This window comes from Eumetopias jubatus, unplaced genomic scaffold (assembly GCF_037043125.1).
Source record: "Eumetopias jubatus isolate StellerSeaLion01/CBP00866 unplaced genomic scaffold, mEumJub1_p1.0 scaffold_17, whole genome shotgun sequence".
NCBI classification, from domain to species: domain Eukaryota; kingdom Metazoa; phylum Chordata; class Mammalia; order Carnivora; family Otariidae; genus Eumetopias; species Eumetopias jubatus.
The window spans coordinates 34,578,614-34,603,350 of NW_028274823.1; the positions used below are offsets into that span (position 1 = coordinate 34,578,614).

General features: G+C 40.3%; 1 protein-coding gene across 4 annotated transcripts in view; it reads right to left on the reverse strand.

Moving 5' to 3' along the window:
• Window positions 1–4,078: 4,078 nt before the first annotated feature.
• The window catches only part of LGI1 (leucine rich glioma inactivated 1), a 38,458-nt gene continuing 17,799 nt past the window's right edge, over window positions 4,079–24,737 (reverse strand). For 2 of the 4 annotated variants that reach the window (XM_028098898.2, XM_028098899.2), the window contains 6 exons: window positions 22,325–22,396; window positions 22,152–22,223; window positions 10,917–10,988; window positions 7,944–8,113; window positions 7,500–7,664; window positions 4,079–4,914 (listed from right to left, as the gene is read on the reverse strand). In XM_028098898.2, coding sequence (XP_027954699.1) covers window positions 4,079–4,914; window positions 7,500–7,664; window positions 7,944–8,113; window positions 10,917–10,988; window positions 22,152–22,223; window positions 22,325–22,396 — 1,387 coding nt within the window. Of the gene's footprint in view, window positions 4,915–7,499; window positions 7,665–7,943; window positions 8,126–10,916; window positions 10,989–22,151; window positions 22,224–22,324; window positions 22,397–24,737 lie in introns of all 4 variants that reach the window. The other 2 variants (XM_088019879.1, XM_028098900.2) reach the window with 2 other exon arrangements.

Here is a 24,737-nt window from a genome sequence, read left to right on the forward strand (position 1 = left end):
GGTGGCATCTCAAGGGTACTACTTAATAAATGTGTGTACATTAGCCTCACAGAGTCTGGTTTTCTCAGGCGACCTTACAGGGGCCACCAGACCTCCCTTCCCCTTCCTTTTCTCCCCTTTTCTCTCTCTGCTCTTCCTCCCCCTCCCCCTCAGACTATGTAGCTTCTCACCTCTGCTTCTCTCTGACCTTCTACCTCATTCTCTTCTCACCTTTCAGACCAGCTTCCTCTGCTTTTACAGATGCTCAGTCACTGTCCCTGTAGCATATGCCATTGGTTTCCACCCAGAGGCTCCTTACTGGGTTGAAGTACCCATCCTGCAGCTGCCATGGGCGTTAGTTTATAACAGTCTACATTTGCATACTTCTCTGGAGGATTGTCCTTAGCCGACGGGAACCTTCATCACTGGAGATGTCTGAAAGGTTATGCCCCATCCTCTTGGCTCAATGACCATTAGATGGAGGGTATAAACATCCATCCTCCTTGCCTCAAGGCAGGACACATTGTGTGGTACAATTCACATTCTGGAGTTCCCCGTGGAGACAGTCTGAAGCTAACTTCTCCTGAAAGAACATCTCTGTGTAGCACCTTCCCCTGCCTTAGTCTCACTCCCTTACAGGTGTAACAGGAAAGCACTCCCTCAGTCAATCCCTCTGCTTTGAGGGAACCTGATTTAAGATAGTCACTTTACAAATCTGGTGCCTGTGACTAAGTGACCGAGCCTCTCTGTCCTAGTTCCAAATATCGAGGAAAAAGAACCGGATCAGTTCTTTCCCAGCCCAGCTTCTGGGTTGAACCCTGGATCAGGAGTTCAGTCCAGTCATCTGAGGCTGGAGAGGAGGCAGAGTTATATAGCAAAGGGCAGAAGAAGGGTACAGGGAGAGAGGTCAAGTCTCAGGAAGGACCGGCCAATTCCTGTGAAAGTGGATCCTACCATGTGGCCTCCTCCTCAGTTCTTCTTGAATTTCTGTCAGCCTTCTCACTTCTCACCTCTTCCCCTTCTACAGTCCCAGGTTCGGATTGGAAGATGAAGTGTTGAAAGGTAGTTCCATGTGATGAAGATGGATCTGGATTGAATGTCCAGAGGCCTGGTTTGGTGCTGTCTCCCTCTGCTCACTTCACATCTCTGGCTCTCCAGGTTCAGGTGAATTAGAGAGTCAATTTGCTAATTTAAATAGTCAATGCTTCTGTGAAAACAAACAGAGAAGAATCTAAGCCTTTCATTTCTGCATCCCTGAACTCAGCAGAAGGCCTGGCACGGAGTTCGAACACTGGCAATGTATTGAAAACAGGAGATATCCTTTACAAATGAAATGGCCGTGAATTACATTAAGGTAATAAATGTAGAACATGACCCTGAAGCATGCAATATTCTGGGTGTGGAGTCGGCACACTCGGTGAGTGCTAATTTGTGTCAGGTTGGTGTTAAGTACCTTGTATGCTGTCCTGATCACTGCTGCAGTGTAACAAATCACCCCAAAACTTAGATGCTTGAATTGACTGTTTTATGATGCTCATAGATTCTGTGGGTCAGGAATTTGGACCAGGTACCGTGGGGATGTCTTGTCTCTGCTCCGTAACATCCAGGGCCCCAGTGGGGAAGATTTGACAGCTTGGGGCTGGAATTACCCGGAGGCATCTTCATTCACAGCACTGGTGCTTGTTGTGGTTGTCAGATGAGACCTCAGCTGGGGCTGTCGACCGAAGCCTGGGCTTCTTCACAATGGTGGCCTCAGCCTCGTGGGACCTTGTGAGTAGCCGTTCAGGGTTCCAAAAGTGATTGTCCCAGTTCACAAGGTAGAAGCTTCATTGTTCTTATGATCTAGTCTCAAAAGTCAAACTGCGTCATTTCCACTACATTCTATTGATTATAAGCCTGCCCAGATTAAGTTAGGCACCACCTCTTGATGGGGTGGGGGCAAGGTTCTCATAGAACATGTAGGATGGGAAATATTGTGGCCATATTTGGAAAATTCAATCCACCAAGTGCACATTATCTCATTTAATCCTTCCACTGTCCTTGGAGTAGGCATTATTTTCCCTTTGCAGATAAAGAAACTGAGGCTCAGAGAACTTAAATAACTTGCCTGTGGACAAAGCCAGTACATGGCAAGGCTGGATTTAAACCCAGTCTGTATGGAGCGGGTGTTCTTCAACAGCATATATCCTGTTTATAGAAAAAAGGAACTGAAGAAAATAAGAAACTCAAAGGCCAGTTCTCCCTGTGTGCAAGATTGGGAATGGGTAAGACTTCTTGTCCCCTATAACTTTAATGTCAGTTAACATCATCCCACGTGGTAAAGGAATCTGGTTCCTATGCATAACTTCCCGAGGTACTGCTTCTTGGAGACTGTGTAACTACTGTGTGTACCTTTGGTGCCTCAAGTTTGCCAGATATGTGCCAGCAGAGAGGTTGATGTCTGCCCTCTTCCCCCTACCCATTCATTTGGCAAAGGAGCATGGGGAGCAATAAGCTGGAGGAAGCTCTGATTCACACAGAACCAGTTCATGCCAGGAAAATCTTCTATGCCATGATCCCCTTTCGAAACCATATCTCCCCTTTAAGGGGAGATAAAACAGGGACCACTTCCTCCAGGAACTCATCTTTGATACTCCTGGGATCTTTATAAATCAGAATGTTCAGATGATGATTGGCACTTACGGCTTACTCTGTATGTTTCTTTCTTTCTTTTTTTTTTTTTTTTAAAGATTTTATTTATTTATTCATGAGAGACAGGGAGAGAGAGAGAAGCAGAGGGAGAAGCAGGCTCCCAAGGAGCAGGGAGCCCGATGCAGGACTTGATCCCAGGACCCTGGGATCATGACCTGAGCTGAAGGCAGACGCTTAATCATCTGAGCCACCCAGGCGCCCTACTCTGTAGGTTTCTATGTCTTAAACTTCCAATTAGTCTAAGGCTCCAGAGGGCAAGGGCCATGCCCTATTCCTCCTCAATTCTCCTCCCCAACACCACAGGAACAATACCCTGTTCTTAATAGGTACTCAATAAATAGGGCTGATTAGATCAAAGGGACTTAGGAAGTTTATTATTATAACAGGAGGACACACATGCCTCTTCTAAAGCCTAGCCTACCATAGGCACTGTGCTAGGTGCTAACAAACCATGTGATCCAGGAGTAGGAATTTAGAAAATCAAATATGAGCCTCCTGGGCACTCTGTAGCATGTCAGTAATATCCAAACTGATGTCTAGAAGTGAAATATCCTTGATCAGATTAAGAGGCCTACATATTGGGTGAATCTGAGGCAAGTACTATAAGGTTACAATCTCAATTAGCTCTCAGATGATTCTAGGGTCAGACACTTAGAAAGTCCCTAAATAGTGTTTTTAAAATTGAAAATCTTGACTTTTGCTTCTTTTATAAGTTTTTTGAAGAATTTTTTTAGCTAGAGCTGTCAGATAGGAAAAGAATGGGTCTTACTATTTATTTCAAATCAGTCTTCTTGAAATATGCAAATTTCTCTACCGTGCTTTAAGTTTGTCACCATTTCACCACAAAATGTTCTTAAAAGCATGACCTTTGGAAACACCCTTGAGTGTTCCAAATCAGCTGATAAACTTGTTCCTAAATCTTGGGTAATGAATATCAGTGTTTGATCTTCACACCATAAGCTCTTCATCTAAACATAATCCTATTGTATAAAACTATTTCCTCAATGTACCATCACCAAGAATAAAACAACTGTAAATAATTACCTTTGGGATATGAAAGAAAATGTAAACATTTTATTTGGCAGTTGTTTCTGAACACATGAATAAATAAATGGAAAAGTACATATTAATAATTCTTTTTGGAGTAACAGATACCATTAAACACTTATTTACACATCTTCACTGCAAAGAACAGTCACACAATTCAATTTTGTCTTATAAAAGGTCACTTCCCACATCACTGGACTGGACAGTTAAGGATGGAGATACTGGTAGTGCTTGGTTCTAGCAGTCTCAATGTTTGAAAGGCATTCATTTGCAAGTGTGATAAGAAGAGTCATCATGCATTGAGTTCATCCGGATCATGTACTGTAGAAAGTTTCTGATGGCAGCCAAAGAATTTGGTGTGTCATGCGCTTAAGTCAACTATCACATGTTTGTAAATCTGTGTATTTCCCTTAAAACTGGAAGCAAAAAGAAAATTACGCTTATTAATGGACACATGCGTGAATGATCTTGGTGCCTGAACATTTAATTCCTGAAATTTCACAAATTTGGCTTTCTCTGCATCCCAGTTATACACTTGCGTAAAGGAATAATCACTTCCAAGAATTGCATATTGGTAGTTATTTATCTGAAGAGGCTGGAACACCATGGATCCTCGTGATGGCATCCTCTGAATATCCTGAAATGAGGAACCTCCCCATTTCATTACTTTGGAATCACCAATGAATCTTGTCAAGCAAATGTACACGTCACCTTTCACTGAGAAGTGCTTAACGGCATATACATCCTCCATGTTAGGGATGTCAGTTTGGTTAGTGAATAATTGTGTTGCTTTGTTCCACTGATAAATTACAGGACGCTGGGAACTACTAGACAGGATTAAATGAGGCGTTCTGAGTGTCTGAGGTGTTCTGGCTATTTCTAGATATTCCACATCAGTGTCCCTGTACCACGCATGTAAGGATTGATGGGAGTAGAATCCATTTCCATTCCATTTATAAATGGTAGTAAAACCAGCTTTTGAACTGTCAGCAACAACAAAGTACCAGTTGTTTTCAATCTTGAATGTTTCAATGTCATTGGGTTTTCGGATTTTGAGAATTTCAATATCCTGGATTTTTATAAATTTATTTGCAAAACTGTCTCGCTTATAGATGTGAGAGCCGCCAAACAGCTGGGCCACAATAACATAGAGCTGAGTTTCAATGACTATAGGCTTGCACACTACAGTGGACGTGCCTGGGAAAAGACAAATGAGAGATTAGTTGGATGGCCATCCTCTTTTGCAGCATGTAAACATGCAGCCTGAGGCCATACAACTTCCACCAAAATCAGCCTGGAATTAAGAGATTTCCTTGGTTGAATAGGTAAGGCCAATCTCCAAGGCCCAATGGCAGCAGGATCCTGAAGTTCTGTGCCTTTGTGCCTCACAAGGCCTTGTTACCAACAACTGAGTTGTCAAGTCACATCCAACCTGCACTAGACATTCAGGACACACAGCTGTGGCCTGAGTTTTCTCCTCTCACTTCTTGCAGAAAGAAAGTATTGCTTTCCCTGACATATCATGAGTTAATTATAGTAATTCTAGTGAAAACTTCCATTTATTGATCACCAGCTATGTGCTTTGTCAAATCATCTCATTAAAAATTCCCAAAAATCTTACGAGATAAATATTATTATCCTCCCTTTTGCAGATGAGCAGACTGAACTCAGAGAGGTTCAGTGCTGCTAGGAGAAGGCAGAGTTGGGATTCAAACCCAGGTCTACCAGCGTCTCTATGCTTTTAACCCAACCTGTGGGGAGGTGAACTATTCCAGGGCTTCCGACTTGGGCTAGGATCCCACAGGTTTCTAGAACCACCCTACAAAGTCTTGAGCAGTCATCTGGATAGCCCATGGTAGCCCATGGTTCTACCTGAAATTGGTTTGTTCCTAGTGTGAATGGCTTCTTGCTCTAAAAATAGGTGATTTTCCCCTAGGGAAGGAGAGAGATGCCACTTGTCATTTTTCTGAAGCTTTAGGTCACTGGTAGCAAGAGAGAAAACAAGGAAGAGAAATCCTTGAGAAAAATGAAAGAGGGGTACAAGTCACAGGTGATACTCCTAAAAGTTATTTTGAGAAATCTTAGAGAACAATATGGATCAGTGTCCTTGCTCAGTATCTTTTTGGTATCAATAAATGTAAATATTTATCAGTAAATATCAACTAGAGGCAGTTTGGCTCTAGGAAATCCAAAAAGAGCAGGGCAAATCTGGGCCCCAAGCCTTTTCTAACTTTAGAAGCTCCAAGGCAGTAAGTTCTGCATCAACTCTTTCTACTAATAGGTGAGATTATTCTATTTGTGACCCTTTTCAGGACTCAACTGTGTAACTCTGGGAAAAATCACTTAACTTCTCTGGAATTCAGTTTTTTCTTCTGTACAATGAGGATTTGACCTAGATCAGGAATGGCCACTAGACCTCAACTATGTATCAATACTGATCAACTGACTGGGAAACTGCCTGGAAAACTGTTTTGAGAAGGATTCTGTAGTCGGGTCTGCACTCTGTAAGCAAGAGCATTGTCATTGATTAGTGATGTCTTTCTGGCATAAAGGAGGTCATAGTGACAGCATATTGGGCATATATTTGTCATCTTACATGAGATGATGTCCTCTGAAAGTATGCATATATGTGATTCATTTCTCTTTCAAGTATTCATCTTAAGATTCATCTAGAATAATAGATGGACATACACAGGTAAGAACCTGGTTTAAACTGCACAAAGCTGCTGCAGTTCACTGGAAAATTGAGGGGGCTTTGGGAAAAAGGGAAGCATGACCTTCTTCCTTGAGAAAGAAGGAGGTTTCTGGGAGGACCTCAGTTTGGAGAAGATCCCTTCATCTGGGCACCTCAGTCTCAAGCAAGCCCCAGACTTGTCTCAATCCTGTGAACAATGGGGCTGGTGGCCACCAACACAATCTAATTATGACCCTTCCCATCCAAGAAGGGAAATCTTTTACAGGGAGGTTTGAATGTTCTCAGAAGCAGATTTAAAGGTATTAGAAGCTAAAGCTGATGGAAACATTTTAGAGGGAGCCCCATATTCTAACTTACTTAAAAACTATAAAGTTGTTGAAATGAGAACAAAATTTAATAGGTCACCTAAGTAAAAGTTTTCATGGAAGAAAAGTGGTTTCCAAGGTCAAATTAAATGCACAAATCACTGGAAAGAGGCTTCCTCACTGCTAGACTTCTCAGGGCCTCTAATGCATAATTATTATGAATCTCTAAGAGGGAGATACGGTTCACAGATTTATTGGACCAAAATCCCTTTTTGTCACAGGAGTACATTAACATTTTGAGGGGGTCATGTTTGTACAACAGAGCTTGAGACTCATTGATCTAAAATAACATCTTTATTTTATAGTTAAGAAAAAGGGAAGGCCCAGTGAGGGTGAGTGGCTCACCCATCTAGTTTGTGGCAGAATCTAGATTAAAACTCATGATTCCTAGTCCAATATTTTTCTTTTAAAGAAAAATAATCTACCTTTTATTTGGCAGTTACTATGCTTGGTTCTATGCTAAGTTTCTTCAATGTGTGATCATAATATCTTATGAATACATTATCTTACAACCACCCCATGAGTTAGGTATTATTATTCCCACTTACAAGTCAGGAAATTAAGGTTTAGGGAACAATCCCCAGTCATTTAGTAAATGGTACAGCTGGGGATTAAAGGACTCTAGTGTGCCCAACAATCCCCCTATACCAGTTGTCTTTTTCTGTTGCCCTTGGTCCAACCTGCTTGACTTTCTATTCAAAATACGATCAGGCTTTTCATACCTGTAATGTTGTCATAATTTCGGAAGGTCTTTTCTACATGGTCCCATTCAAGGAAAATGCACTTTCCAGTAAAAGGCTGAGCAATGACTACATACTCATCATTCATATAAGAAAAAGTATCTATGGACAGTGATTGATAAGGCAGGTCTTGAGACTTTGCAAATTCTGCAAAAACAGGAAATGATGATGAATAACCGTGTGCTAATGCCTCATTCCTTGGCTAGATCTCAAATGTCCTTAAGAGATACATTTATTTAAGAGAAACAGTAAAATGATAATTTTACTTTGCTTTTAAACCCACAAAGTTTTGATGCTTTATCATATTTTAAAAATTAAAATTGGTCATTCGGTTTTTAAAGATATAAAAAATACCAATTCCTGCACACACACAACATGTAGCCCTTATTTTAGCTTTATGAGGTGGAATGACTTGGAATACATTACCTGTGATGATGCAATCAAAATCCTTGGGCGAGAGACTATTGATTTTGCGCTTCTTGTATTCTGGGGGGCCTTCACAGTAGATGTCTTCAACAGTTGCATTGGTGTGGCCCAGCCATTCCACCAGCCACTTCAGTTTACAGTCACAATTAAATGAATTCCCTCTCAGGTCCCTGAAAGACAAACTTCAGTTGATTTTGCTGCATGAGGGTCCTACCTACGCATGTATGATCTCTACCTCAGCAATTAACATATGCAGAATGCCTTTACCCAGCTTTACGTCATGCTGCATAATCTACCCTGAACCTGACTGACCATTCAGTTTGAGTTCAGAGAGTTCCCACAGTGCACCCTTGAGTGCCACCCAGTCAATAGAACCTCATAAGTTATTCCCTCTTGGATCAAAGGCAGCTCTGTCTAGAGCTGTGCTGTCCATAGAAATATAGTGTGAACTACATATGTTATTTAAAATTTTCTAGGGGCACCTGGATGGCTCAGTCCATTAAGCGTCTGCCTTCTGCTCAGGTCATGATCCCAGGGTTCTGGGATCAAGCCCATGTCCTGATGCCTGCTCAGCAGGGAGTCTGCTTCTTCCTTTCCCTCTGCTCCCACTCATTCTCTCTCTCTCTCTCAAATAAATAAAATCTCCAATTTTTTTTCTAAATTTTCTATATTTCTAAAAAAAGTAACAAGAAATAGGTGACATTAATTTTAATAATATATTTGATTTAAAATAATTTATTTTAAAATAATATATTTTATTTAATATCTCACACAAATATTATCATTTAGCTGTGTAGCCAACAAACATTATTAATGAGGTATTTTACATTTTTAAAAAATGTTAAGTCTTTGGAGTCTAGTGTGTATTTTACACTTAGAGCATAACTCAATTTGGATGCTAAATTTTCATCAGAAGTATGCGATCTGTATTTAGATTTCATAAAATTTATAGTTGGAAAAAAATAGTTTCACACATCCAAGTTGTTCTGAACATAATTAAGTCTTGCAATAACCGAACTGAGAATCAGTTTTTCAATTTAACTTAGTTTTCTACTTAATTTTCTAAAAATTAAGTAAAAATTTAAAGCTTTGTTCCTTAGTTACACTTGGAACACTGCTTGGTGACCACATGTGTGGCTACTATATTGGAGTGCAGGTCTAGAGAATAGAATATAGTGCTTATTATATCATATTTAATTAAATCAGCTATTTGCTTTTGTTCTTCCTCAGAGATGTAATTCATCCTGATCCTATTCCATGGTCTACAAATTCAATTTTAATAGGAAATGACTTTGACACAGCAGAGTTAATTCAGACATCCAGCAGCTCATGTCTGTAATAAACTATACAGCATGGATCATTTAAATTTCCACACATGATCCCAACTCACCAGGTTTTCTGTTTATTTGCATTGCTTCTGTTCAGAAATTCCGGCTCCTTCCTAAAACCCTTTTTGGTCACACAGAATTCCCAAGATAGGTATTGCCTAGTCTTCACACAGCACATGAATAACTTTTAAATGTTGAAGCATTTAGAAATGCTTTTTTGGGGATACATTCAAGAAAACCAAGAAATCCACTAAAAGACAAGCTGTCAAGGATCCTTGTACTTAGATAATTCTTGATTTGGGCATATTAGGGTAGGCCCAAGAGGCCAAACCCATTATGGCATTTCCTTAGAGACTGAGCCAATTTCAAGTGGGTTTTGTGTTGTTGTTTTGGTTTTTGCTCACGTGTGGTACTGGCTGACACAAGGATGGGCCAGAAGATGATGCCCGAATAAGCTGTATCCCCAAGTCGGCTATGGTATATCATCTAACCTCCAAGACATCCCAGGGCTGACTTCATCTCCCAAGAATATTCTGACCCCAAATAATGAGTGTCAACTTTTCTGGGTGATTGTAAACCAGAACAGCTAACTGTGGTCTGTCTGAGACTCTCTTGAAAGTGCCCTGCTTCTGGCACTCTCTTGGAAATGAACCATCATTCAGGACTTGGGGTAATAGGCATTGAGGAGGGGCTGGGGAAATACCACAAGGAACAAAGAAAGTTTTTCATTAGCTTACTGATTTGAAGTTAAATACTAGGTTTAGGAGAAAATACTTGACTCAGATCTTTTGTTATTGGAGAAAAGTTGTTTTGAATACATATTCTATAGCAAAGTACCTGAATTGATAAGAAATATTTTGGTTTCCCATATCCTTTCATTTGTTCCTGTATCTACCTTCTGACCATTTAAATACCCTTCTAATGTCTGGAAGGCACTCAATGAAGCTAAATTGCTTTTGAGAGAGTTAAGCATATATTACTTGCTTTGCTTACAGCAAAATATACAAATTCCTTACAAAGATCTTTCACTCTGGGGCTTAAAAGTCAAAGTTTGAAAGCTCTTTTGTTTGAAAAAGGGTCAAAAATAATTAAGTTCATTCCCTTCCTGGGGCTTAAGCCAAATTCCTGGGGATTAAGCCTAGAGTTGTTGTTCAGTCTAAGGAGAGAAAAGGCAAACTTGCCTCCCTTCCCCCACTTCCTGCTCCATTTCTCTGTTGACTGACCAACCCATGGGTGTAACCTTTCATCTGTACTCGGTCAGTTTCCCAGACTCCTTTATGTTTTTCCTCTGTAGCCCCATTTCCTGGACCTCGTGAGAAAACAGGCATCTTGAAATTTCACTCTGGGCCTCCTCTTCCCACCCCCTCAAAGTCCCTTATCAGCACTCCCTCCCATAAGATACACACTTTGCCCCAAGGAATGCCTGGGCATTATATATTCAGAATATAGAATATATATATTGAGTCTTCACTACAGAAGACTCAAACATTAGTTCCAGTAAATTTAAAATTTAAGCCAATTTAAAATTTAAATTGTAAAATTCTTATTTAATTTTAAAGCCAATTACAAATTCTAAACATCAATACCAAGTTTCTTTGTTAACTATTGCAAATTAATTAATCAGTGATTTCTTGGGTCCTCTTACACATTTGTTAAAGAATCCAGGCCTTTGAAAATATCTTTTGGGAGTGTCTGGAGATTGTTGTTTGCGAGGCTCCTGGAAAAAAAAAAAGAGCAATGTAAACTGTAATCATAAACTAAATGGATGCATTTTATGATAAAACTTAATTATGAATTGCTTTTATTCTTTCCTGACTACACTAAATTACTTGCAGTACCTTTATTTCTTCTTCTAAGATACTACTCAGATTCCCACTATCGCACTTTCAATTCTTGGTCTCTTTGCTTCAGTGCTCACTCAGTATTTATGGCACTTACGTACCATGGCAAAAAAGAAACTAACAAACAAGCAAAAAATGATATTGGGCATTGATCTTTCTATGTAGAATGGAATATGAGATTCATACTCTTAGACATTCAGTTTAGGGAATGTGTCCCAAATACTGACTAACTAAATGGGTGACAGTGCCCATTTCCCCTCACACTCAGCCTGCCCCTGCTCCTCCCTCTCTCCTTCTCACTTGCTCCAGAAGTGGCCAAACCCCCAACTGATAGTGCCAATAGCTCTAGAGTTTGGGGACCTTCTAGCCTATCCCCCTGCCAGCACATTCTTTCTTCTTTTCGAAGCATATACTCCCTTTTTATATTTTTCTTTTCTTTTAGTTCCATTCATTTGACCTCAGAAAACAACTTTCTCACAAATACCCATCCATCCATCCATCCTCTTTAATCATCTCCTTTCCTTTTCTTCCAGTTCTTATTGTCACAGGAACTGTTTTCTCTTTCTCTTTCTATTTTTTCTTTCATGAATCACTGGAGTAATTCTAATCAAAGCTAATGAGTAAGGAGTAGTCCTGATGATATCAAGAAAAGGGAAATGTGTCCATACTGTAGAAATGTGAATGTAACAAGGAATAGCAAGGGATGTAGGTACTGATAATTTTCTATTTTTAACCAGCATTGTGTGTGTGTACACACCTATCTATTATATACTTTTCTTATGAATTTTTTCCACAAAAAATTTAAAAACTAAACCAAAACAAAAAGAGCTTATGTTGTTGGCTTCCAAAGTCCTTGAAAATTCTCTCAAATTCCATTTAAAAGACTCTCAAAACTCTTCTGTCTTCTACCTGCTCTAATTAATATGAGATTTCTCAAGTGCAAACATTCAAGACTTTTAAAACCTATTTTTAAGTTAATTATGTTGTTTTCCTGAGTTTTAGAAATTATGACTAGGTTGGAAAACTTCAATGAACCTTGGAACATAAGAATGCGAACTGAATCAGAATGTTCCCATCTCAATGATGGTCCATTATGTAAAGAAGGGCACAGCTTTGGAGCCATTCTGAGCTTTGTTTGAATCCTGACTCCACTATTTCCTCGCTGTGTGACTTTAATTCTGAATTTTCTTCAGGACTCAGTTTTTTTGTTTTTTTGTTTTTTTTTTTTTTAGGCGGGGGTGGGGTTGGGTAATAATACCTCATGTCACAAGACAGAAAAAGTAAATGAGATACCTGGCTTCTGGTCTATTTTCAATAAAGGGCAGCAGGGAGGAGGGGAAGAGGAAAAGAAGGAGAAGGGTTTGCCTAAGAAATAACATTTAGGGGCACCTGGGTGGCTCAGCAGATTAAGCGGCTGCCTTTGGCTCAGGTTATGATCCCAGGGTCCTGGGATCGAGTCCCACAGCCCGCTTCTCCCTCTCCCTCTGCCTGCCTCTCTGCCTACTTGTTTTTTCTCTCTCTCTATGTCAAATAAATAAATAAAATCTTAAAAATAAAGAAATAACATTTAGAAAACTGGCCATATGAAAGAACCACTATGACTGTAGTGGTATTAGGATTAATAAAATGTTGCTAAAGAAGACTTTTCAAGAGAATGTCTCTACAATTTACCTTTCTGGCTAGTGGTTGAATGAAGAGACTTCCTGGTGTCTTGGTCTAGTCCTGAGTCACTCCCAAGTTATGTGTCTCAATTTATTTTCTGGCACCATGTGTCTTAAAGTTCTCATGTGAACTTCTAAGTGGATGAAACAAACTGCAGCTGGTTGCAGGGCACGAGGTTGGAGGAGGCTGGGTCATAGGACAGCGGGCATGAAATGAAGAAACAGTCAAGTCGTGAATTACTACTGCCACCAGGGTTGCCCAGGAAGAGGCACCATGTTTGCAATGCTGCCCAAAGCAGTTGTTTTATTATTATTCTTTTTTCCAAGGCTGTTCTTTTAAACAATGAGCAAATCTGGGAGTTCCACTTCCTGGCCAAAGGATAGAGCTCTAGACCTCACATACTCAAGGTGAAGGCCAACCACAGAAGCAGCTGTTAAGACACAGACTTGGAGCTACAAGGTTTTTGGGGTAAAGAGACATCATTTTTCCATGAGAAGATGGAGGACTTTTAAATCAACAGAGTTGGGGGCTAAAGCAGATGAAGGCAGGCTGAACTTCTTGGGCTGTAAAATGAGGCTTTATGCCTTTTGAGGACTTACTGTAACAGGGAGGCTCTCACTCTGGGGACCAGTGGGCGGGGGAGGCAGAGCAGCGTGAGGGGTGGCAGAGGCAGAAATGGTGGCTGGATTTACTGCACTCAGTATTACTCGTTTTCCTGTTTCACTGCCAAAATTCAGTGAAATACTGACTCACAGTGGACTGTTTCTGAAAAAGATAGGATGGAGCTTCACGCCTAGGTTTGGTGAAGAGTAGGCAGGAGAAGTCTGCATGGACTCATAAAAGAGGCAGAACCAAGAGGAAGTAAGACCCAGAAAGGAGAGGAAGGCTTCCGAGTCCCAGGAAGTGGAGTTCAGACAGTTTCCCTAAAGCCTTTGGGAGGCCTCAGTGACAGGGTTTACACTTGTGTAAGAAGAAAGCAGGCAGCACGGACTGGACCAGAGAATGTCTTAGGAAAACAATGCTGATAAAGCCTGGGAATTATTCTGCAAAACAAATGTAACAGGGTCCTGATATAAAGCAGCCATCCAGTGCGGGCTGATGGGTCAACGGTAAAGGATGCCTTAGGGCACATAGGAGATCAGCAGAATCTGCAAAGTTAAGAAGAGAACAATGAAATGCCTCCACACATTAATTAGCTGGCCAGTTAAGAGTATTTTCCAATTTACTAAGTGAAGAGAGTTGGAATTATTTTGAGACCCACTGCACAAAGGGGGAAAGATATTTAATCTAGCATTATCTATAGTAGAAAAGAATTGGAAACAACCTACATGTTCATTAATAAGGGATTGTGTAAATAAATGATGGTTTACACTTAACATGGAATACTTTACAGAAGATTTTAAAACAGGAGGTAGATCTCTATGATTTGACAAGAAATGATGCCCAAAAGAAAAAAAAAAAAGAAATTGGAGAATAGGATGTAGAGGGTAATCCCACTTGAGGAAGGAGGATACATGTCTAACAATGCATGAAGAAAGGTCTGGAAGGAGATAATAATTTTTTTACATTTGGAATCTTTTGCTATATAAACATCTGGATTGTGAGAGTTTTTATCATCAAGCATGTATTGTTATTTTAAATTCAGAAGAAACAAAGAATAAAGTTGAGGTTTTAAAAAGACCCCATTGCTTAGTATCTGTGTATAGAATGGTTCTGTCCAGTGAAGATTTAGTGATTCTAAATCAATTATTTTACTTCATTCATAAAGTCCCGAAGTTACCAGGCTCACCAGAGTGTAACTGTCAGGGTCAGCACAAGGGGGTCTGAGTGGTCAGATGATGTTAGCTCTTGCATGAGATGGGTTTCAGGATGGAGCTCCCATTTTTCTCACAAGATTACCACATGGCTTCAGGCCCTCATCATCTGGGGAAATTTAGGACTGCAGTCAGTCCAGATTTGGAGCCATCCCTCTGGGTTCCTTATACCAGCTGAAACCCAGCTTCGGGGAGGGCCTGGAGCTTCAAAAACCATCATGGGCATCTCTGCGGGAAATTCTCTGTGGGGGTGGAGTAGGGGTGAGAGGGCTCCTGAGGGCTCTGCGCTAGGGCTGCCAGGAAGAAAAAGTAACAAGTCCCTGATGCTCCCTGAAACTTGCTCAGCATTTGGTCCTTAGATGAAAAGGGTGAGGATCTGGTGCCTATTAGGTTAAACAGCTACAGATATTGAGATAGCATTTCATGGGTTAGGGTTAAGGTTTTTAGGCTTGATGTTACGATCATTTGATTCTTCAGATTCCATCTCTGCACTGAGTCTTGCTATTGGAGAGCAAAATGGAAAATCGAATTCATTCAATTTTCTCAGTTTCTCCTTTTCCTCCATCGTCCTCCCAGCTTCACAGACTAACAGCTTCATATTATTATTCCCTTTCCCCTAATAGATGCTCTGGTTGAAATATGTTCTGTATCTTTTGTAAACTGGCTGTCACTCTCATCTCCAGCATCACTGAATACAGTGTGGTCATTTGGGGGGTATTGGTTTCTGTCTCTCCATCTGCAAAACTGAACAAAGAATACCAATTTCATTTTTTTGTGAAAATTAACACACACAACTACTAATATTTTTTATATACACACTTTTGAAATGGATTCCAGGAAAAAATTTGGCATTTGCAGGTGAATATTTAAGCCTTATGTCAGATAATCAAGACTACAAAACTAATCTGTTTCTTTGTTGTCAAAACCAGTGATATTTAATACCTAAGCACTTTTAAATGCTCAATTCTGGAGGCTGAGGTCATCTATTCTTTTTGCCTCTCTGAGTAGACAGAACTCTATGCCTTGGTATTTTTAAGTGTCCCATCTTTTACTGATATATATATAAACTTTATTTATATATATATAAATAAATAAAATAGTGATATATATATCACTGGAATATATATTTTCTGATATATACACATATATATACACATGCATACATATATACATATATATGTAATAATACTTATTATTTCATCAAGAAAATTTGGAAAGTGTAAAAATTATTTTTTTTAAAGGATGAAATAATCATCCTGGCAGAAGTAATCACTATTAAGATTTTGTCATATTTTCTTTCAGTCATTACTACGGAGTTCATCTCATGAGGGATATTTGTGTGGAAAGCAAGAGATTCCAGAGAGACGTGCCACTGGTCTTGAAGGTCTAGAGACCTTCTTCTCTCCCCTTCTTTCTGGTCCAGAGTGAGATGGCTTGAAAGAGTGTGAGCCTGAATTGATGTGGGGGACCTCTTTCCTCTTCGAAAGTCTGCTAGGTGGGCAAGGGTCGAATCAATGCTGGATTTTAATTCTTTTAAAGATTTTATTTTTTTTATTTGACAGAGACACAGCGAGAGAGGGAACACAAGCAGGGGGAGTGGGAGAGGGAGAAGCAGGTTTCCCGCAGAGCAGGGAGCCCAATGCGGGGCTCGCTCCCAGGACCCTGGGATCATGACCTGAGCCGAAGGCAGACGCTTGACTACTGAGCCACCCAGGTGCCCTAGTGCTGGATTTTTAAACTAAATACAAGTATTATTAGGAAGAAGAGGAAGACACATTAGGAGGCTGATGGAGAGAGAGGCAAGGAGTCGGACGTGGCCATGAGTGGTCAGGAAAAGACGTTCTGTGTGGTATGACTGAAGAAAATTCTGGTGACTGTCCAAGCCGACCCCTTGCCTGTCCATCCTCACCAGGGCTCCTTGGATTGGGCAGCAGAGCGGGGTGGAAATGACATGGTCCAGGAATGGCATATCTGGGTTTGAGCTCTGGTTGTTTTCTTTTCTACAAAGTGAATGATCACTTGGTCAGAATTATCTGCAAGTTCTATTCTAGATCTTAAATCACATCTTTATATTTTTCACCATGAAAGGCTATGGCTTCATCTTTAATAATATTAGGAGAGGTAACACTTTAAGCCACGTAGTTTAGAGTCAGTGAGTTTGACCCCAGGTTTTTATAAGGAGTAAGGGTGCACTGGAATGTCTGAGTGGGGGGAGCAGATAGAACTGATCAGGAGGAGTGAAGATGAAGCAAGGAAAGGTTTTGTTTTGTTTTGTTTTAAAGATTTTATTCATTTATTTGACACACAGAGAGAAAGAGAGCACAAGCGGGGAAGCAGCAGAGGGAGAGGGAGAAGCAGGCTCCCTGCTGAGCAGGGAGCCCAATGTGGGGCTCGATCCCAGGACCCTGGGATCATGACCTGAGCTGAAAGCAGACGCTTAGCCGACTGAGCCAGCCAGGCACCTCGAGGCGAGGAAAGGTTTAGGACATATTTCATCCATGTTAATTTTTTCTAGGTTGATTCTGTAGTGAGTTCTGGAAGGAGGCTCTTCTTACCACCATATTCCTAGTGCCTGGCACAAAGTAAGCCCTCAGTAGATACTTTGAAAGGAATGAATGAACAGGGCAGGCTGGAGTGGAGGAGAGGAAGGGCAGCAATCTAGATGAAGAAAAGAGTAGAGGTTGCTTCTCTTAGGCCCCTTGTACCAAGACACTGAGTTAGGAAGAAAGTGCAAAGTCTGTGAACTGCCCTATGCCACCCACCCCCACATCACAGGGACCTGCTGCTCATAACGTGCCCTCCCTCCTCATCACCTCCCCGTGGCAATCATTCCAAAACAATGTGGAGGCTCTTTAAAGTGTGCCTTCCACTAAGCACCATTCCCTAGTCCTGATTCAGAGCCTGCCTAAGAAACATTCTTTAAGACACCAGGACACTGCCCAACTGAACATCTAGTTGCCTTGAAACCAGCTGAGTAGGGTCAAGCATTCCCAAGGGCAGACAGTCTGTCCTTCCCAAAAGAGGGATGACCATTCCCTCCACTTTGGTGTCTTCCTGGTTTACCTGGGAAAACCTCTGATGATGACTATGGAACCTACTGGAAAGTCTCCTCTCTGAGGCAGACCACACTGGCTTCGACAGCACGTTTGTTTCAGTGCCACTGGGCTCTGCTGCTAAGAAAGCAGCGCCCACAGCCATCTGGGGTCCTCCTAGCCTCCCTGCAGTGCAACTTCGCTGCTTGAGTTGGTGTCTCATGGAATTTGCGGTGCTTCAAGTGCAGTTATTTTAATTTCATACAGAATCTTTAAAGGGGATAAAAACACCATAGCACTTGAAATCCTGATCCAGGACCAAGAGAGGTTAGGCAGGGAGTTTTAGTTTATTCCTCGATAACGGTGTTTCCTGCATACCAGGTTCTAAGCACTTTGCATAGATGAACTCATTTGATCTTATGACAACCTTAGGAGCTAGGTACTCCTAAGCACTTTCTTATCTCCTGTCCCTGCTTTTACAGATTATTGTTATCACTCCCATTTTACACAATCGAAATTTGAGGCACAGTGAAGCTAAGTGACCTCCTGATATCCCACAGCTGTTCAGGCTTTGGACCTCGGCAGTCTGGTGGCAGAGGTCACCCTCAGCCACTACCCTGCACTGCCTCTTTACATGTATGTCATCGTGAAGGCTGAAATGAAGACATTTGCCTGCCTGACTGGGGACACACAGGCACCCTGAGTTTGGGGACTGCTATATGCATCTTTTGCACCCCCCAATGCTGAGCAACCAGCAGGTGCTCTGCAACACATATAGATTGATGACAGTTTTCCCCAAATATTTTTATACATGCATGCCAACAGTCCTGTCTCTACCGGGCCTCAGTCACAGTGACACATATGTGATACCAAAGGAAATCATTACCAAAAAGGCTCATGGATGTTAACAGAAACTAATACCTAATGTTTAGAGATTTCTGTCATCATTGGCCATAAACTATTTTTAATGCATTTTCACCCTGATTTCAAAAGTAATACACAGTCAGCAGAAAAATTCAAACCTTGTTGAAATATATGAACTATTCAAACATTAAAGTTAAATACATATAACATTGGGACAGTAATTCAGAATAAAGTAATAAATAGAGGGTCTCAGGATTTGACTGGCATTGTAAGGATAGAAATGTAAGGAATTCTCCTTTTTCTGAAAGCTAGCTTGAAGGGGCGGGGGTATACATAGTAACTTTTAAGTTGTCTATAAATCTCTCTTTAGAAGTTAAGTCTCCTGAGATAGATGTATAAGAAAGTGAGATAAGTTTGTTGCTTCCTTGGGAACTAACTGAATCTGTATAAATGCTCAGGTAGGCGCATTGAGGCAGCTTTGATGTTAGGCCAGAGTGGAAACCAGTTGGATCTGAAGGTATATGTCTCATTCCAACATTTGCATTTGGAGACTAAGAGTGAGGCTAGGGCCCTGTCTTCAGGATCTTCTCCTTCTTCCCTAGTCATATTTGCCCCTCAGACCATGTCCTGTGGAAGGATCCAAGTAGCTCAGGCAAAGCTTTCTGTCCCTGCTGTAACTGATGTGGTGGGCAGGGCATGAGACATCTCATTAAAACCCCAGGAAACTTCTGCCTTTACCACTACTAGCTGGGGAGCAGCTTAAATGCAGAGTGCACCTCCATGTTCTCATCTGTCAACAGGGGCAGTGCTATACCCTCTTTTGTAAGATCACCAGGAGACTATAACAAGGTCAAGAATCTGAAAGAGCTTTGTAAACTCTTCCACCAGTATACACAATTTAGAGGGTCAGATGATAACTCCTCACTGATTCAGTGTTTGCCTTTGGTTGGGAAGGGTTGGTCTGAGGTGGAGGAAAGTACACTTTAAAGCCTAAAATCTTAAAAAGGAAACTAATGGCTCAAACAAATGTCAGATTTATTTATAGGTGGTAAACAATGGAAAATTAACTTGATGTACTGAGCAGTCAGAGGGACATTTGGGTTTCAAATCCTCCCTACCCATCTCTCCTTGAAAGAAAGAAAGGAAAGGAGAAAAGAAAGAAGGAAGGAAGGAAGAAAGGAAGGAAAAAAGGAAGGAAGGAAGGAAGGAAGGAAGGAAGGAAGGAAGTACATCTCGAAGAACAGCATAATAACTTGGGGACAAAGGTATTCAGTGAGAAAATATCTGTTTGTCTAATTCCTCTTGCCAGACTGAGCTCTTCCAGGTTGGAACTGGATCTTATTCATCTTTATGTGGCGCTTCTTAGAGACTATTTAGGATGAATCATATGGCATTGCATTTTTGTAGATCAAAAACAGTCTAATATTGGCAATGCCATATGAGTCAACCTAAGTGTTAGATAAAGATGCAAGAGACCTAAGGGTCATATTCACTCAGTCAGCTTTAACCTGTTCCCTCATAACACCTCCTTCCCACCTCTAGCACCTGTTCAGAGAGGTTGGACTTTCCTTTCACTGTCTGACCATTAAGATTTATGCTACTCTCTTTGAAAACTGACTTTGGTGTTCCCTTGAGCTTGAAAATGTCTGGATGCTAAGCACATGTTATACCAGTGTCCCCTTCTTATAAGAGGCCTCCTTAAGACCCACATTTCAATTCCCATTTCATTTAATGGACCTGACAGGCTCTAGTCAAATAAAATAGTTGTTCTTCATTAAGGTGTTGTATAGATTTTTTTCTTTCTCCCTTTGCTCCCCATCTCTCCCCTCTTTCCTTCTGTTTTCTCTTCCCCTTCTTTTCTCCCTTTCTCCGTCTCTCCCTTCATTAACCCTTCACCCACCCTTTTCCCCTCCCTTCCATCCATCTATCCTTCCTTCCTTCTGGGTCAGGTAGTCCTTCAGACTGGAGAGAAGATACACTTGAGTGAACCAATGGGAACAGCAAGGCTTATGTCATGAGTTCCCAGAGAGGACACATGGATTTTACATCCTTCCTTCAGTCCTTGATTATGCTGAACATCAGACAAAAGCTCTGTTGAATGGGATTTATGTGAATTAAGCACCTCTCAAGTTGAGGTTATGACTTCTATTTCTCCTTCCATATATTTGTTTCTGTTTTTTATTATTTTCTAAACAATAATGTTTGGTAGTGTTCGGTTCTATGATAAAATGGCATAACATGTATACCATACACAGCTATTTCTGTATCACATTACAGCATTGATATGTAGCACAGCAAAGCAAATGTTTTTTATTATAACAACTTTTTACAGAAGACTTGAAGGGTCTAATGATTTGTGTGTAATACATCTGGCCATCAGTGCCCCTTACTGCAAATCCAAACAGCAGCTGAGACAAGGTTTGGTGAGAGGAAACATTATGACCCTGTGGACACATTAGAATGTAGACTCCAAAGGCAAGTATTTTTGTCTGCCTTGTTCCCTGCTGCATCCTGGGGCTTAGAGCAGAGCTGACAGTGAGGTATTGTGAGGGAACACATTAAAGTTGACAGAATGACGCTGGGATCTCTTACATCTTTGTTTTAACACTAATGAGACACATATTAGGCACTTGGAAAATAGTCTTAAATGCATGAATAGCCATTGCAGTTCAACTACTGAATTGATGTTATAATCCCATAACTCTTCAGCTCACTAGTCACATATCCCCTCCAGGTCTCTGTTTCCTCATTTCTAAAATAAGGATTATTGTGCCTATCTGGCAGGATTGTTGAGAGGATTAAATGAAAATCCATGTAAAGCAAATTGACTGACATAATAGTAGGCACTTAATAAATGTTAGTACCTTTTCTTCCCATGCCTTCTAGCCTCCTTCAAAATACGTGTGTGTGTGTTTGTGTATGTGTATGTGTGTGTGTTTAGGGGGCGAGAGAGGCTAGGAGAAATAAGTTATTTAGTTCATGTTTTTCAAAGCTTCCCAACCTCAGCACTATGCCATTTTAGGCTGGATATTTCTTTTTTGTGGGGCTGTCCTGTGTATTGTAGGGTGTTTAGGATCACTGCTGCCCTGTACCCACAAGATATCAGTTACAGCCCTGAGTTCTGACAATCAAATTGTCTCTAGATATTGATGTATGTTCCCTAGGAGACAAAATTGTCTCCCGTGAAGAACTATGACTATAGTTATAGTCATCCATTGAATAAGTATTTCATTTACAAACAAACTGTTCAGGTACTGTGTAGACATTGCTGGTGGTTATAGTATATGTTTAAATGTATATAAAGTCAAGCCTTACACAGAAAAAGAAAAACAGCACATATCAAATTAAGCTATATAGTCAAACCATAATTATCCATGAAGTGAGTAATGATGTAGATAATAAAAAAGTTATTTCAGTCACACAGTTTCCCTGCATTAGATTGTTTTCCTAATTATTGTTGGGTTAGGCTAATCATATTAATAGCAATCAGTTTTCTGAACCCACATTGGCTGATGAGAGGGAGATATGGCATGTATACATGGAGAGAAATCATTTCGGTTTCTTAAGTTTCCATGGACTACCCATGAAGTGGGTGTTTGAGCCACAGGTTGTCAAACTGCATTGTCCATTAGTAAGCTTAAAAAGTAATAGCAACATTCATACTTACAGGTGAATTAAAGACTTTAGTCCCCGGAAAGTATGTCTTGAAATGGACTTGATGTTGTTGTTTTCTATGAATCTGCAATAGGTTATAATATTTGTTGTCAGACAGCTGTAGGAACCTGAGAGCACTTGTCCTGAATTATCATGTCAAAAAAAAAAAAAAGTTTCTTTACTTACAAATACTCTAGATGTGGAAGACCAATAAAAGCATCATCACTGATCACATCAAAGGAGTTCGATGTGAATAATCTGCCCAGAAAAAGTACACAATGAAAATGGTTAACCTGACAGACTGTCAATCTTTGCTGCTGTTATCTCTTAGAGAAACGAGTGAGAGCTGTGTATGAGAAAGTGTCTGGACGTCTGCCTTTTACAGTGTTATTTATTTAGGTAATCTTTGCAGCTCCCCCCCCCTTATCTCCTCATCAAATACTCATTGAGAGAGGCTTTATGCCCCACTTCTCACAGTGGTGGATGTCACATACCTTGGGTAACATTTTTAGATAAAACTGGACAAGTATAACAGTCAAAGCAGTCAAAGCAACATTTTGCACATTATCACAACAAAGACACTAACAATCTTTCCCTCTTGCTCTAGAAACTTCTGGAACAGTCTCATCAGCTCAAACAATGGTGCCTCAGGGTGGGAAGCCCGGAAACCCTGGAAAAGCAGCTCCATTAAAGCCTAGTCATGCTTTGATATCTCATAGTAGATAAGCTATTGACACTGGCTCAATGAACATCAACTAACCTTCTTAGAAAATAGAACAGGCTGAAGATGGGAAACAATGAAACTTAGGAAAGGTATTAGACCCATTTCATTACTAACTAGTTGAAAAGAACAGTTTCACTTGGACACATTTATTTGCAATTTCAAAATCCAACAATTTGGTTTTGAAATTACTGATGAAAAAGAACATCAGCCAGCAGTCCCAACATCCTATTGAACAATTTGGAAGAGTTGCCAGTTTCTGAACAGGAGATTTAAAAGAGGTGGTTGTAGGCCAAATAATACAAATACAAATTATTGATTTATTTTTAGAGTGAGTATTAATTTATGAAATTCATTAAAGTGTTGATGCAAGCTAAAAATAAGTTTTTAAATGTACTGATGACAAACTTATATTGGGTTCAAGTGTTGTTCAGTCTACATATTAAGGTTCTTGTGTGGGGAACCTCTTATTCCACTTATAACTATTATCCAAAATGTGACCATGGTCACAGACCAGACCAGATGCTTGACATAATTTGACAACTCATATTTCACACATACCATTTAACTGCACTATGTAAAGTCCAATATTCTGTTAGTAGCCTTTTGACTTACTTTTGAAGTCTAGGGATTAAAAATAATTGCCACTGGGTGCCTGGGTGGCTCAGTTGGTTAAGCGACTGCCTTCGGCTCAGGTCATGATCCTGGAGTCCCGGGATCGAGTCCCGCATCGGGCTCCCTGCTCAGCGAGGAGCCTGCTTCTCCCTCTAATCCTCCTCCCTCTCATGTACTCTCTCTCTCTCTCTCTCATTCTCACTCTCTCAAAATAAATAAATAAATCTTTTAAAAAATAAAAATAAAAATAATTGCCACTAACTAGCTTGGTGACTTCACCTCTCTGTGCCTGTTAACTAAGGAGATTAAAACTAAGAGACCTCACTTTTTGAACGTTTATGAATAACTTATTTGACAACCGGGATTGCTTTAGAATAGTCAGAGGAAGGAAAAGCAGTGGGTTAGAGATGAATTGAGCATGATCGATAGTCTTTGAAGGTAAAAGGTGGGTACATAGAAGTGAATTTTACTATTATCTCTACTTTTATATCTTGACATTTTCCATAAAAATGGGGGAAAACATGAATTAGACAAATAAAACTAGATGATCTGTTCCATTTCTTCTTAAGCTGTCAATCCTGGAGTGATGTTAGATTCTCTGTCCCTCCTCCATCATACTCAAATCATTCACTAGGCTCTGAAAAGTCAACACTAATGAATAATGATACATATTAGATGCTTGTAATTATTAAAACGAATTCAGAGGTTTATGATTTCAGTCTAACTCTGGCAATTGTTTCTTCTTACTTCATGGTTCTAGAAAGCAACAAGATTGCTCAGCTTTACTCCCAAAGTAAGCTAACATCCAAAGCCTTCTTTAGGTTCCAGATTTTTGTTTCATTTTGTGTCATTCCATATAGGCAGTATCAAGGATGGAGAGAATAGAATAAGGCAAAATAGATACAGAGAAATACCTCCCATGCTCACTGGTTTATAAACTGCCTCATGGTTGGACCAGCCACTTCAAAGCTGTACATTCCAAGTCGCCAGAAGAAATAGCTTTCAGCACTAGTTCCCCTTATGTTGAAAGCAGATGCAAAACAGAGCGGGAAATGGATATTAGTGGGCAGAACTTGCCCACACATGTCAGGGAAATAAAACAGAGAATTTCTACTAGAATTTGTATCTGCTTGTTCATTGCTTATCCCTAGCACCTGTAACACTGCCTGTCCCATAGTGGACACTGAATAAATATTTGTTAAACAAAAGGAATTCACTTTACATTAAATTCTTGTCAATACTACTTTACTAGATTGAATGTTC